General features: G+C 44.3%; 1 protein-coding gene across 1 annotated transcript in view; it reads right to left on the bottom strand.

Moving 5' to 3' along the window:
• cfap44 (cilia and flagella associated protein 44) overlaps positions 1–13,834 on the bottom strand; it is a 280,936-nt gene that overhangs the window by 1,687 nt on the left and 265,415 nt on the right. Inside the window, exons 30-32 of the mRNA XM_087993074.1 lie at positions 8,410–8,526; positions 7,716–7,917; positions 5,772–5,932 (exon numbers count right to left, since the gene is read on the bottom strand). Coding sequence (XP_087849200.1) covers positions 5,772–5,932; positions 7,716–7,917; positions 8,410–8,526 — 480 coding nt within the window. The remainder of the gene's footprint in view (positions 1–5,771; positions 5,933–7,715; positions 7,918–8,409; positions 8,527–13,834) is intronic.

The following is a 13,834-nucleotide window of genomic DNA, read 5'->3' on the forward strand; positions in this document are numbered from 1 at the left end:
GTTAATCTGTTACTTTGTTGTTCTGTAATCTGTGGGTTATATTTCTAAACCAGATCCACCTTTCCTTTAGTCTACTGCTTTCAAGTAGGGAGAGGATTGTAAGTTGAGCAGCAGGACTGAGGATGTTAGTGTAAGCATTAGGAGGAACTGAGATCTCTGCTGTGTAGAGGTGACCATTGAGAGTGAGGAAAATGGTTCTGTTTGTAAAGTAAGACTTACAGGGCTGTGCAGAGACTTAGCTGTGAAGGGGAGCCTTACCTTGACCAGATCACTTCCTGGGAAAATATTGACATCATTTTGGAAAGACAAATAAGAATGCGGAATACAGGGTTAACGGTAGGGTTCTTAGTGAGGTGGAGGAACAGGGATCTTGGGGTCTATGTTCATAGGTCTTTGAAAGTTGCCACTCAGGTGGATAGAGCTTGTAAGAAGGCCTATGGTGTATTAGCGTTCATTAGCAGAGGGATTGAATTCAAGAGTCGTGAAGTGATGTTACAGCTGTACAGGACTTTGGTTAGGCCACATTTGGAGTACTGTGTGCAGTTCTGGTCGCCTCACTTTAGGAAAGATGTGGAAGCTTTGGAGAGGGTGCAGAGAAGATTTACCAGGATGTTGCCTGGAATGGAGAATAGGTCGTACGAGGATAGGTTGAGAGTGCTAGGCCTTTTCTCATTGGAACGGCGAAGGATGAGGGGTGACTTGATAGAGGTTTATAAGATGATCAGAGGAATAGATAGAATAGACAGAAACTTTTTCCCCGGGTACAACAGAGTGTTACAAGGGGACATAAATTTAAGGTGAAGGGTAGAAGGTATAGGGGGGATGTCAGGGGTGGGTTCTTTACCCAGAGAGTGGTGGGGGCATGGAATGCGCTGCCTGTGGGAGTGGTAGAGTCAGAATCTTTGGTGACCTTTAAGCGGCAATTGGATAGGTACATGGATGGGTGCTTAAACTAGGACAAATGTTCGGCACAACATCGTGGGCCGAAGGGCCTGTTCTGTGCTGTATTGTTCTATGTTCTATTGTTCTATGTTCTATTAATAGTTTCAACTGCCCTTCTGTTTGTCTTGAAATACATTAGCCATCTGTTGGAAAGAGGAGCTCCTTGCTACTGCTCACTTATTCAATGTGCCTCCCCTGCTGCCTTCGGGAACCTCAGCATATTGTTTAGAATTATTCTGCAGCTGTATCTCAATCCTGCTGGCTACTATCCCTTATTATGCAAAGAACCTCTCCTGTAAGATGCCTGCATGTATGGGACATATTGGGGAACACTGACTTCCTATTTATTAAACTGTCTAAATATAAATATGTTTCAGACTGAGAGCTCACCAGTTTTGTTCCAAATCCAAGCAATGATTGCTGTTACTCTTTCAATTAGCTTCATTATGCACTACCTATCACCCACACACAACAGTGCTCTTTATGCAAACTAGCACTGATAGTTCCCTCGAGTAGAGTAAGGTGCAAGAGATGTTTGCAGTCATTCAGTCTGTCAGGAACAATGTTTGTTTGCTGAGGTGGAAAGTGATTTCTTGATACAAATATTGGAAAGCAACCTGCTTCTTTGCCGTCTAAATTATGGACAAGGGCAGCACTGGCTCAGTGGTTAGCACTGCTGCCTCACAGCACCACGGATCCAGGTTCAATTCCTGCCTCAGGTGACTGTGCAAACTCCACACAGACATTCTCCCCGCGTCTGTGTGGGTTTCCTCCGGGTGCTCCGGTTTCCTCCCACAATCCAAAGATGTGCAGGTCAGGTGAATTAGCCAAGCTAAATTTACCCCTGAGTAATATACCTATCACAATGGGCAAGGTTAGGAAATGGGTCTGGATGGGATGCTCTTCAGAGGGTCGGTGTGGACTTATTGGGCCACTTGGCCCATTTCCACACTGTAGGGAATCTAATCTAATCTTCTATGTTTAGCACTTCTTCCACTAAGACAAATTTAGATAACTAAAGCTAACTGGGATATAAAGCATTCTAGCACAGGGCTTTCCAGAACATAACTTTCAGAACCCTCCTGATGTTCTACATCCATAGCTCATACAAGTTTTTATCCATTAATGGAAAATGATTTTGCTTGCCAATCAGCAGCAGATCGTGTTTGTGTTGTATCTGAAAGGGAGTAAAAACTCACCCAAGTGCTTCACAGACAAAATTCAGCATCGGGACCATAAGATATTGGAGCAGAATTAGGCATTCAGCCAATCAGGTCTGCTCCGCCACTCGATCGTGGCTGATATGTTTCTGAACTCCATTCTCCTTGTCATCCTTGATCCATTTGCGAATCAAGAATCCATCTGTCTTAAAGATGCACAATGACTTGACCTCCACAGACTTCTGCAACGATGAGTTCCACAGATTCACCACCCTCTGAAGAAATTCCTTCTTAGGTCAATTCTAAAAAGTGATTCTTTCATTCTTAGGCTATGACCTCAGGCCCTAGTCTCTCCTACTAGTGAAAACATCTTCTATGTATCCACTCGATCCAGGTCAGTAAGTTTCAATGAGATCCCTCATCCTTCTATATGCCATTGAGTACAGACCACTTCTCATATGACAAGCCCTTCATCCCCAGGATCATTCTTGTAAACCTTGCCTGGACTACCTTCCAACATTAGCACATCCTTCCCTGGATATAGGGTCCAAAACTGTTACAATATTCCAAATGCGGTCTGACCAGAGCCATACACAGCTTCAGCAGTTTGTCCCTGCTGTTATATTCTAGCCCTCTTGAAACAAATGCACTTATTGTATTTGCATTCCTAACTGCCAACTGTGAATCTGCTTATTAACCTGCAGAGTCCTAGTTCCCTTTTGTATTTCAGACTTTCACAGCCCTTGACCATGACCCCACCCCCAATCACCAAACCATTATCTCCCAGATCATACAGAACCTCATCACCTCAGGAGATCTCCCATCCACAGCTTCTAACCTCATAGTCCGGGAACCCCGCACCGCCCAATTCTACCTCCTTCCCAAGATCCACAAGCCTGATCACCCCTGCCGACCCATTATCTGAGCCTGCTCCTGCCCCACTGAACTCCTCTACCTACCTCAATACTGTCCTATCCCCCCTAATCCAGGAACTCGCCACGTACTTTCGAGACACCACCCACATCCTCCAAGACTTCCGTTTCCCTGGGCCCCAACCATGGACATTCAATCCCTCTACATCTCCATCCGCCATGACCAGGGCCTCCAATCCCTCCATTTCTTCCTCTCCCGATGTCCCCAACAGTACCCTTCCACTGACACTCTTATTTGTTTGGCTGAACTGGTCCTCACTCTTAACAATTTCTCCTTTGAATCTTCCCACTTCCACCAAACCAAAGGGGTAGCCATGGGAACCCGTATGGGCCCCAGCTATGCCTGTCTCTTTGTTGGCTACGTAGAACAATCCATCTTCTGGAGTTATACCGGCACCACTCCCCACCTCTTCCTCTGCTACTTGATGACTGCTTTGGCGCCACCTCGTGCTCCCGCGAGGAGGTTGAACAGTTCATCAACTTCACCAACACGTTCTACCCCGACCTTAAATTCACCTGGACCATCTCTGACACCTCCCTCCCCTTCCTGGACCTCTTCCTATCCATTAATGACAACCGATTTGACACTGATATTTTTTACAAACCCACCGACTCCCACAGCTACCTGGATTACACCTTTTCCCACCCTACCTCCTGCAAAAATGCCATCCCGTATTCCCAATTCCTCCGCCTCCGCCATATCTGCTCCTAGAAGGACCAGTTCCACCACAGAACATACAAGATGGCCTCCTTCTTTAGAGACTGCAATTTCCCTTCCCACATGGTTGAAGATGCCCTCCAACGCATCTCATCCACATCCTGCACCTCCACCCTCAAACGCCACCCCTCCAACCATAACGAGGAAAGAACCCCCCTTGGTGCTCACCTTCTACCTTACCAACCTTCTCATAAACCACATCATCTGCCGACATTTTCGCCACCTCCAAACTGACCCCACCACCAGAGATATAGTTCCCTCTCCACCCCTTTCTGCTTTCCACAAAGACTGTTCCCTCCATGACTACCTGGTCAGGTCCACGCCCCCCAACAACTCACCTTCCTGACCTGGCACCTTCCCCTGCCATCACAGGAATTGCAAAACCTTGCCCACAACTCCCCCCTCACCTCCAAGGTCCCAAAGGAGCCTTCTACATCCATAAAAGTTTCACCTGCCCATCCCCCAATGTCATTTATTGTATCCGTTTCTCCCGATGCAGTCTCCTCTACATGGGGGAGACTGGACACCTCCTCGCAGAGCGCTTTAGGGAATATCTCCGAGACACCCGCACCAATCAACCCCACTGCCCTGTGGCCCAACATTTCAACTCCCCCTCCCACTCTTCTGAGGACGTGCAGGTCCTGGATCACCTCCACCGCTACTCCCTCACTACCTGACGCCTGGAGGAAGAGCACCTCATTTTCCGCCTTGGAATACTTCAACCTCAGGACATCAATGTGGACTTCACCAGTTTGCTCACTTTCCCTCCCCCATCTTACCTCAGTTCCAAACTTTCAGCTCAGCACCATCCTCATGACCTGTCCTACCTGCCAATCTCCCTTCCCACTTATCCATTCCACCCTCCCCTCTGAACTATCATAGTCATCCCCACCCCCATTCACCTATTGTACTCTTTGCTACCTTCTCCCCAGCAGCCCCCCCACCATTTATCTCTCCACCCTGGAGACTCCCTGCCTCCATTCCTGATGAAGGGCTTTTGCCCAAAACGTCGATTTTCCTGCTCCTCGGATGCTGCCTGACCTGCTGTGCTTTTCCAGCAACACTCTAATCTGTTATCTAGCATCTACAGTCCGCACTTTTGTCTTCCAAAGCCAAACTCCATTCAGAAAATAGTCTACGCCTCTTCTTCCAACCAAAGTGCATAATGTCACACTTCACCACAGAATCACTGAAAGAGACATTAGAACCAGGTTATGAGAATTGGGAGGGATTTACAACATCTAAAACTGATAATTTGATTTGCATAGTTTCTAGGTGCAGGAGTATGCCATTCAAGCCTGTTTTTAACATTCAGTGAGATCATGGCCAATCACTTATGGTCTCAACTCCGACTGCCTCCCATAACCCCTGACAATCTTGACTGTCAAAAATCTAAGTAACTCAATCCTAAATGAATTAAATAACACATCCTTCATTGCTTTTTTCAGGAAGACAATCCCACGGGCGAACAACCCCTTAGAGAAAAAAATTTTGCAAAATCTCTATTCTTAAAGGGAGATCTTGTATTCTTAAACTGTCTCCCCCAGTTTTAATCTTTTATACAAGACGAAACATTCTCACGGTATCTGCCTGCTAAATGTTTCAACAAATTCACCTCTCGTTCTTCTAATAGATCCAACTTGTTCAATCTTTCTTAATAGAATAAGCCTTTAATTCCAGGAATGAGTTGAGTTAGCCTTCTCTGAACTGTTTATTATACTCTCAACAAACTAATATTTTTTCAAACAAGGAGACCAAAACTATATGATATTCCAGATATGGCCTCAGTAAGACTGTTCCAGCTGCAATAAAATCTCCCAATTTTAATATTTCATTCCCTTAGAATGACAGCAATATTCCATTTGCCATTCTATTGAAGATGACTCAGCAGGGGTGAAAGATTTCGATACTGTTGTGCTATGAACTACAGAGTACAGCTCCTTGGCTTAACCAACAACTGACCATCATCCTTAATACTGTAAACATGACAACCAATTAATATTTTGTATCATTACTTACATCCTTTTGTTTAATTCTTCTTTGGAATCGAATGTCATTGACATTTATCTTCTCTTTCAGCTCCTCTAGGGTCATGTTCACTGACAGAGTTTGCAAAGCTTCCAGATCAACCACACGACCAAATTTCCGGATCATTTCTTGATAACATTTCTCTTCGAACTCTGTAGTAACACAATTCCAGTTGTAATTTGAAAATGTGCACTATGATTATTCTGAAATGTGTAATATAAAAAATTGTTAGCCAGGAAACCATCTCTGCTGAGCTGGACTTGCTCTCCTACCCACAGAAAAGTTGAGAGGAGATTTGAGGAAGTCAGGAACTTCACAAAGTAAACAGAGGATAAGCTCATGAAAGGGACAGAGCAGGCAGGGAGTGAGTTGTCAACTCTGGTTGGACATTTCAGGCTGGGCCTTGCTTCTGTCTCTCAGCCTGCCTTCCAGTGGGAGTTAAGCCCACAGTGAGGCATTCACACCTGCATTCCTCCTCTCACAGAAGCGAGTAGAGACTCAAAACCATCCCAAGCTTCACAGAGAGAGTAGTGGCCTTACTTCAGCTCTAGGAGCTGCCATCTTTATCTGAAGTAGAAGCAAACTCTGAATATCAGGCTTCCTTCAGTACCCACCCCAACTAAGGTAAACGTTTGATCTTCTGCCAGTCCCACACACTTGCTCACTCTCCATCCATGAATATTTCACACATCCTAATACAATCTCCCACATTACTTTCAATAGATATTGGGAGCTTGATGTTAATTTTGTTAGACGCAAAGCCAATCTGGGATAGTGATGTCATTTGTGTGCGGCAACTAACAGGGAGTGGGAAAGCCAAGTTACTCTTGCAAGGAGCTGGTCGGAACCCAACAGCAAAATGGCCTGCTTCTGGATTGTAAACATTTTATTGTAAACATAGAGTTACTGTGAGCAGTTCTGGGCATCACACCTTAGGAAGGATCCACTTGCCTTGATAGGAGCACAACAGAGATTTATTAAGGTAATACCAGGATTCCTAAGAATTATATGGGAAAAAATTGTACAAATTAGCTAAGAGATGATCTGATTGACATTTTCAAAGTATTAAGGGAAACAGTTAATTTGGACAGACTCTTAGTCTTAACCTATTTCCACCCGTTGGGGAGTCTAAGAGTTAGTGTGTAAAAATTAGACCCAGACTTTATCGGAGTGAAATTATTAAACATGTCTTCTTGTGGTGGGAGTGTGGAATTCTCCTTTGCAAATAGCACTTGATGCGCAATCAATTGTTAATTTAGAAATTATATTGATTGATTTTTGTTCACCAGAGTGTTTGAGGATATGGGGCAGAAGTGAAAGTATATAGATTTAAGCTGTAGATCAGCCACCGTGTCACTCAAAGGTAGAAAGGCTTGAAAGGCTAACTAACCTACCCCTGTCCATACATTCCACAAGTTAGCACACTAGTCCTCCACCTAACACACTAATTAGCTCACAGTGGATCCCTCCCGTACTCACTGCTTCCCCTGCTGCAGCCAGATTTCAACTTGTTTCAGAAACTCAACATCAAATGATTAATTTACCCTCATTCACTTTCCTTGTGAAATGTTAATTACAGTACATTTAAAATGCACAGTGCTTCAGTGTGATAGTTTTTTTTAAAAGAAAGGATTGTCAGACTCACATTTCTACAATACTTTTCACATCCTCAGGCCATCCCAACATGTTTATGCATTGTTGAAAGATAGAGATTGTTGTGAAGTAGGAAACTGACTGCCAATTTCATTACAGCAAGGTTCCATTCCACAAACAGCAACAGTGACCAGGCAACCTGTTTTTGGTTGAGGCCAAATCTTGGGCAGCACAGCAGGAGAACAGCTAGTAACAGTTTCTTGCTCAGAAGCTGAGAGTTGTGTGTGCTTGCAGGTGATTTCTGACAATAACATTCACCACTTTGCAATATGCAGCATTTACCTGCGATTTCAGCTTCCATTTCTGCTTTGTCCCGTAGCAGCTGGACATGTTTCTGCCTCGCTTGTTTAAACAGCTCTCGCTGCTCATCCTTCTCCACCTGGAGTTCTTTGATCCGCTTTTGCAACAAGTTTAGGGCTGGATTGGTGAAAATCAATCCAAGTACAAGATCATTCGGCATGTCTCCATTGACAATGTACTCCACCTGCATCACAAGAGAAACTGTACAGTATTTTTCAATGATGAGGATAGTGTGGGAAACTGCAACTGTCACAGATTGGCCATCATTCTGTTGAATAGTGGAGCTGGCTGCAAGGTTAAATGACTCTGGGTATAACTCCTAATCTTTATATCCTTTTTGACTAGCCTAATATGTCCTTGTATCTTTATGGTAGGCTTGCTAAACATGTTATTACTGTATATTTCTTAAAGAAGTACAGCCCAACGGCAGACTGTGGATAGAGTTTACTCCAGTCTCTCTCTGCCATTCCCAATATTCTCCTAATTTTCACATTCAAGATGATTGTCCAAATATTAGTGAGTTTACTATTGATATGCCTCATGCTTACATTTTGATAGTGGCTATGTAATCAAGTGCATGGTGTTTTGACATCTTTCTTTGGGGTTGAGCTTTGCTTGCAATCTGTGGGTTTTGAAATGAAATTTTATTACAAAGTAATTCAAATCCATCCCTTACCTGATGGAGTTTCAGAGGAACGACTACATACAATTCATTCAGTTTTTGTTGTTTCTCACGTTGCAACACTTCTAGATCATCTTTTGCAGACTTTACTGTCCCTTCAATAATTTTTACCTGTAGTAACAGTGAAATTACATTGATATTTAGCCAATCTCCTATCCATTTCCCACAAACCAGAATTTTTTTGTGTAACTGTTTGTTTATTAAATCTTCAGAAATCTAAATATACTACTTCTACAGGTTCACCTTTTCCACCTGCTTGTTATCAAATAAATTTATTAAACACAACTTCCCTTTATTAAAATTACATTAACTCTACCTGATTGCTATATGTTCTGTTTCTACTTCCTTAATGTGAGAGATGATAGGTTAACAGGCCTAGTATTTCCTGCTTGCTTGAATAAAACTGAAGCCTGCAGTTTTCCAATGTTCTGGGACCTTTCCACATTTTAGGCCCTAAGATGCAGACCATAAGATCAGCCTTTCATCCCAGTGATTTTTTTTTCCCCCAATGGTAGTGTTTTAAGTGCTTCCTTCCCTTTCTCTCCTTAATGTTACACTTATTGAGATTTTTTAAATGTCTTCTACCATGAAGACAATACTTGTTCAACTGTCTCTACAATTTCCTAGTATTAATTCGCTAGTCTTATCCTTTAAGCAATCTACATTTACTTTAACAACTCTCTTTATACAGACTAGAAGCTCTTACTGATTGTCATTTTTCGTACTTGTTAATCCTCTTCCTAATACTGCCAGAAGATTGAGAAAACTTTTGAAACTGGCTTAGAATATGAGAGAAAAGGAGGGTGTGGCCTTGTTGGTGGTGGGAGGTGGGACAGCCTCTGATGGTCACAAGAAAGGCAGTCATCCCTCTCGTATTTTATCTTCTAAAAGCTGTTAGACTGCCATCCTGTGTCTGCCTCCCGCTGCTACAAGTAAATTACTGGCAGCTGAATCACTTCAGTGCCTATTACCTAATGGTCACTAAAGGGCCTCGATAAGCCGAAGGGAAAGTTGGGCTGCTTGGCTTCTCTACCACTCCCCATAAAATGGGAAAAAAGGTGGAGCCGCAAAATAGGCAGCAGGCAGACCACATGTTGCACCTTCACCCACTTCCAATTTCAAGCCTAATGGCAAGGTACAGTAAAATTCTGCCTCTGTAATTACCATCATTTCATAAACATTCATTTTCATTTGTGGGTTTAAATCAGCCACTTTACAAATGCTGCATGCATTCTGACTTTTTACCATGCTACCCAATCTAACCCCTTTGCTCATGCACGCTTATGTTTGTATATTGTTCCTTGGTTATCGTTCCCTATATTACTACTTGCACTATCATCTTGCCCTTTCTCATCAACTTTCTAAATTTTCCCTCCAGTTAACAATTTCCTCCACAAATTAGTCTAAAGCCCTGCTTACACAATTCTCCATGCAGTTCAATTGAAAGCTGTCCCTCAACTATACAGTTCCCTCATTCCCAAGTAGTGGGGCCAATGCCCAATGGATCAAAACTATTTTTTCCACACCAATCGTTAAGTCATGCATTGAGCTTTCCAGTCTGCTTTACCCTATCCTGGTTTGCTTGTGGTGGAGCTGTAATCCAGAGATTGTTACCTCTGAGGTTTAGTTTCTTAGTTTATCCCCTAGCTGCACATTCTCCCTCAAGTGAACTTCTTTGTCAGGTCTACCCATGTCACTGATAGTGTATGGACCATGACAACTAGATCCTACCCCTCCAACTCCAAGCCATTCTTCAGCCCAAGTGGGTGTCCTTAACTTTGGCACCAGGTAAGCAGCACACTTTGGGGGTTCCCACTCTCAGCCACAGTGAACAATTGTAACTTATTAAATATATTGTTCAATTAGATGATGTCTCATTATTCAAACTCCAATGGGCTAGATTACTCAATTTCTTCTCAGTGGAAAATCCCTGGGGCCCTCTTGTGGCATAGTGGCAGTGCCCCTACCCTGAGACCAGGAGGCACAGCTTCAAGTTCCAGAGGTGTGTAATAACATCTTTGACCTATTTTTTTAATCAACCTGTTAAATGGAAAATCCTCTCAAACCAGAATAGGCTAATTTAATCTCCATTACATCTAGGGTAAGTATATCCTTCCCTAAATATGATGATCACAAATCTTAGCAAACTCCAAGTATGATCTCATCAATATCCGGTATAAACATAGCCAGATGTGGTAATTCCTCATCATCTCAGGGGATCTCCCATCCACCGCCTCCAACCTCATAGTCCCACAACCCCGCACTGCCCGTTTCTACCTCCTGCCCAAAATCCACAAACCTGACTGCCCCAGCCGACCCATTGTCTCAGCCTGCTCCTGCCCCACCGAACTCATCTCTGCATACCTCAACACGGTCCTGTCCCCCTTAGTCCAAGAACTCCCCACCTATGTTCGGGACACCACCCACACCCTCCACCTCCTCCATGATTTTCGCTTCCCGGGTCCCCAACGCCTTATCTTCACCATGGACATCCAGTCCCTGTACACCTCCATTCCCCATCACAAAGGACTAAAAGCCCTCCACTTCTTCCTTTCCCGCCGTACGAACCAGTACCCTTCCACTGACACCCTCCTTCGACTGACTGAACTGGTCCTCACCCTGAACAACTTCTCTTTCCAATCCTCCCACTTCCTCCAAACCAAAGGAGTAGCCATGGGCACCCGCATGGGCCCCAGCTATGCCTGCCTCTTCGTAGGATATGTGGAACAGTCCATCTTCCGCAACTACACTGGCACCACCCCCCACCTTTTCCTCCGCTACATCGATGTCTGTATCGGCGCTGTCTCGTGCTCCCACAAGGAGGTTGAACAGTTCATCCACTTTACCAACACTTTCCACCCCGACCTCATATTCACCTGGACCATCTCAGACTCCTCCCTCCCCTTCCTAGACCTTTCCATTTCTATCTCGGGCGACCGAATCAACACGGACATTTACTATAAACCGACCGACTCCCACAGCTACCTAGACTACACCTCCTCCCACCCTGCCCCCTGTAAAAACGTCATCCCATATTCCCAATTCCTTCGTCTCTGCTGCATCTGCTCCCAGGAGGACCAGTTCCAAAACCGTACAACCCAGATGGCCTCCTTCTTCAAGGACCGCAATTTCCCCCCAGACGTGGTCGACGATGCCCTCCACCGCATCTCTTCCACTTCCTGCTCCTCCGCCCTTGAGCCCCGCCCCTCCAACTGCCACCAGGACAGAACCCCACTGGTCCTCACCTACCACCCCACCAACCTCCATGTACAGTGTATCATCCGCCGTCATTTCCGCCACCTCCAAACGGACGCCACCACCAGGGATATATTCCCCTCCCCTCCCCTATCAGCGTTCCGAAAAGACCACTCCCTCCGTGACTCCCTCGTCAGGTCCACACCCCCCATCAACCCAACCTCCACTCCCGGCACCTTCCCCTGCAACCGCAAGAAATGCAAAACTTGCGCCCACACCTCCCCCCTTACTTCCCTTCAAGGCCCCAAGGGACACTTCCATATCGGCCACAAATTCACCTGCACCTCCACACACATCATCTATTGCATCCGCTGCACCTGATGTGGCCTCCTCCTTATTGGGGAGACTTGCGGAACGTTTCAGAGAACACCTCTGGGATACCCGGACCAACCAACCCAACCACCCATGGCTCAACACTTCAACTCCCCCTCCCACTCCACCAAGGACATGCAGGTCCTTGGACTCCTCCATCGCCAGACCATGGCAACACGACGGTTGGAGGAGGAGCGCCTCATCTTCCGCCTGGCATCCCTCCAACCACAAGGGATGAACTCAGATTTCTCCAGTTTCCTCATTTCCCCTCCCCCCCACCTTGTCTCAGTCAAATCCCTCGAACTCAGCACCGCCTTCCTAACCTGCAATCTTCTTCCTGACTTTTCTGCTCCCCACCCCAATCCGGCCTATCACTCTCACCTTGACCTTCCTCCACCTATCGCATTTCCAATGCCCCTCTCCCAAGTCCCTCCTCCCTACCTTTTATCTTAGCCTGCTGGAGACACTTTCCTCATTCCTGAAGAAGGGCTTATGCCCGAAACGTTGATTCTCCTGTTCCTTGGATGCTGCCTGACCTGCTGCGCTTTTCCAGCAACCCATTTTCAGCTGTGGTAATTCCTCCCCAGCTAACCTTTACCAAAAGTTTATTAACCTTTCCTCATTACACAATGTTAAATTCACAGGTTCATAAATTGGTTCCTCTGCAAACTAATCTAGAAAATAATTTTAGATATGTTTCATTAATCTATTCTCTTTATGACTGCAAATTCAATTTTACCAATTCTAAATTAAGATCAACGTTCCTCTAATTACTGTATTACCCTCATAACACATGCTTCTTATTTCTAATTTCCTTGTTATAATCACAGCTGACAGTATTACTGGGCAAGTCAGAACCCGGACTGAAATATTGCTTGATAGATCATATATTGTTTTGTTTTGGTTTTAACAAGGTGACCTCTCATTAAAACATAAGCATATAATGTTGCAGATTTAATTATAATAGACTTGTTTTATTGTTGAGGAGAAATGAAGATAGAATACAGTAACAGAAACTGATTGAAAATTTAGTAAGTCTAGCAGCATCTGTGGAGAGAAAGCATAGCTGACATCTTAGGGCCAGTGACCCTTGAACTAATAGTAGCTACAAAAAGGCTATATAGATGTTGATGATAGGGGTTGGAGGGGGAAAGGAGTGTTTCGATAGATTTGGAGGGAGCCCAGAGAGAGAGAAGAACAGTTTGGCTGACTAAATGATAGACAATAATATACAAGAAAGCCAATATTGGCGACAATGAAGGTGAAAATGGGTTGACAGTGCTCAAAGCAGCCCATGTCATGACAGTGTCTGGGGTGTGGGAGTGGGTAAAGGAAATAGGTGTTCAGATTCTAAAATTACAGAACTTGACATTGAGCACCGAAGGCAGCAAATTCCCATGTGGAAAATGAGATCTGGGACGATCACTAAATTACTCATCTATTTTACTACCATCTCCCCTTCTCAGGAGTACTGCTTTATAAATTATATCTTCATCCAAAGATTTCTACAGAACTGGTATTTTATCCAGGATCTTAGTTATTCATTTCCTCAACCTACTTTGCACCTTCAATGATTTGTTCACATTTACATCCAGACCCCTCTACTCCTGAATATCCTTTAGGATTGTACTCTTTATTTTATACTGGCTCTCCCCGTTATTTCTAACAAAATGAATAACTTCACACTCCTGTCCATTAAATTTCATCTGCGACATGTCCACCCATTCCACCAACTTTTGAAAACAATCACTATCTTCCTCACAGTTCAAACTACTCTAAGTTTTGTGTTATCTGTAAATTCTTTCCTGTGCACCTAAATCTAAGTTATTTATATATATGTCAAGAGACACAG

Source organism: Chiloscyllium plagiosum, unplaced genomic scaffold, assembly GCF_037043375.1.
Source record: "Chiloscyllium plagiosum isolate Xiang-an unplaced genomic scaffold, Cpla_swu_hap1 HiC_scaffold_12, whole genome shotgun sequence".
Taxonomy (NCBI): Eukaryota; Metazoa; Chordata; class Chondrichthyes; order Orectolobiformes; family Hemiscylliidae; genus Chiloscyllium; species Chiloscyllium plagiosum.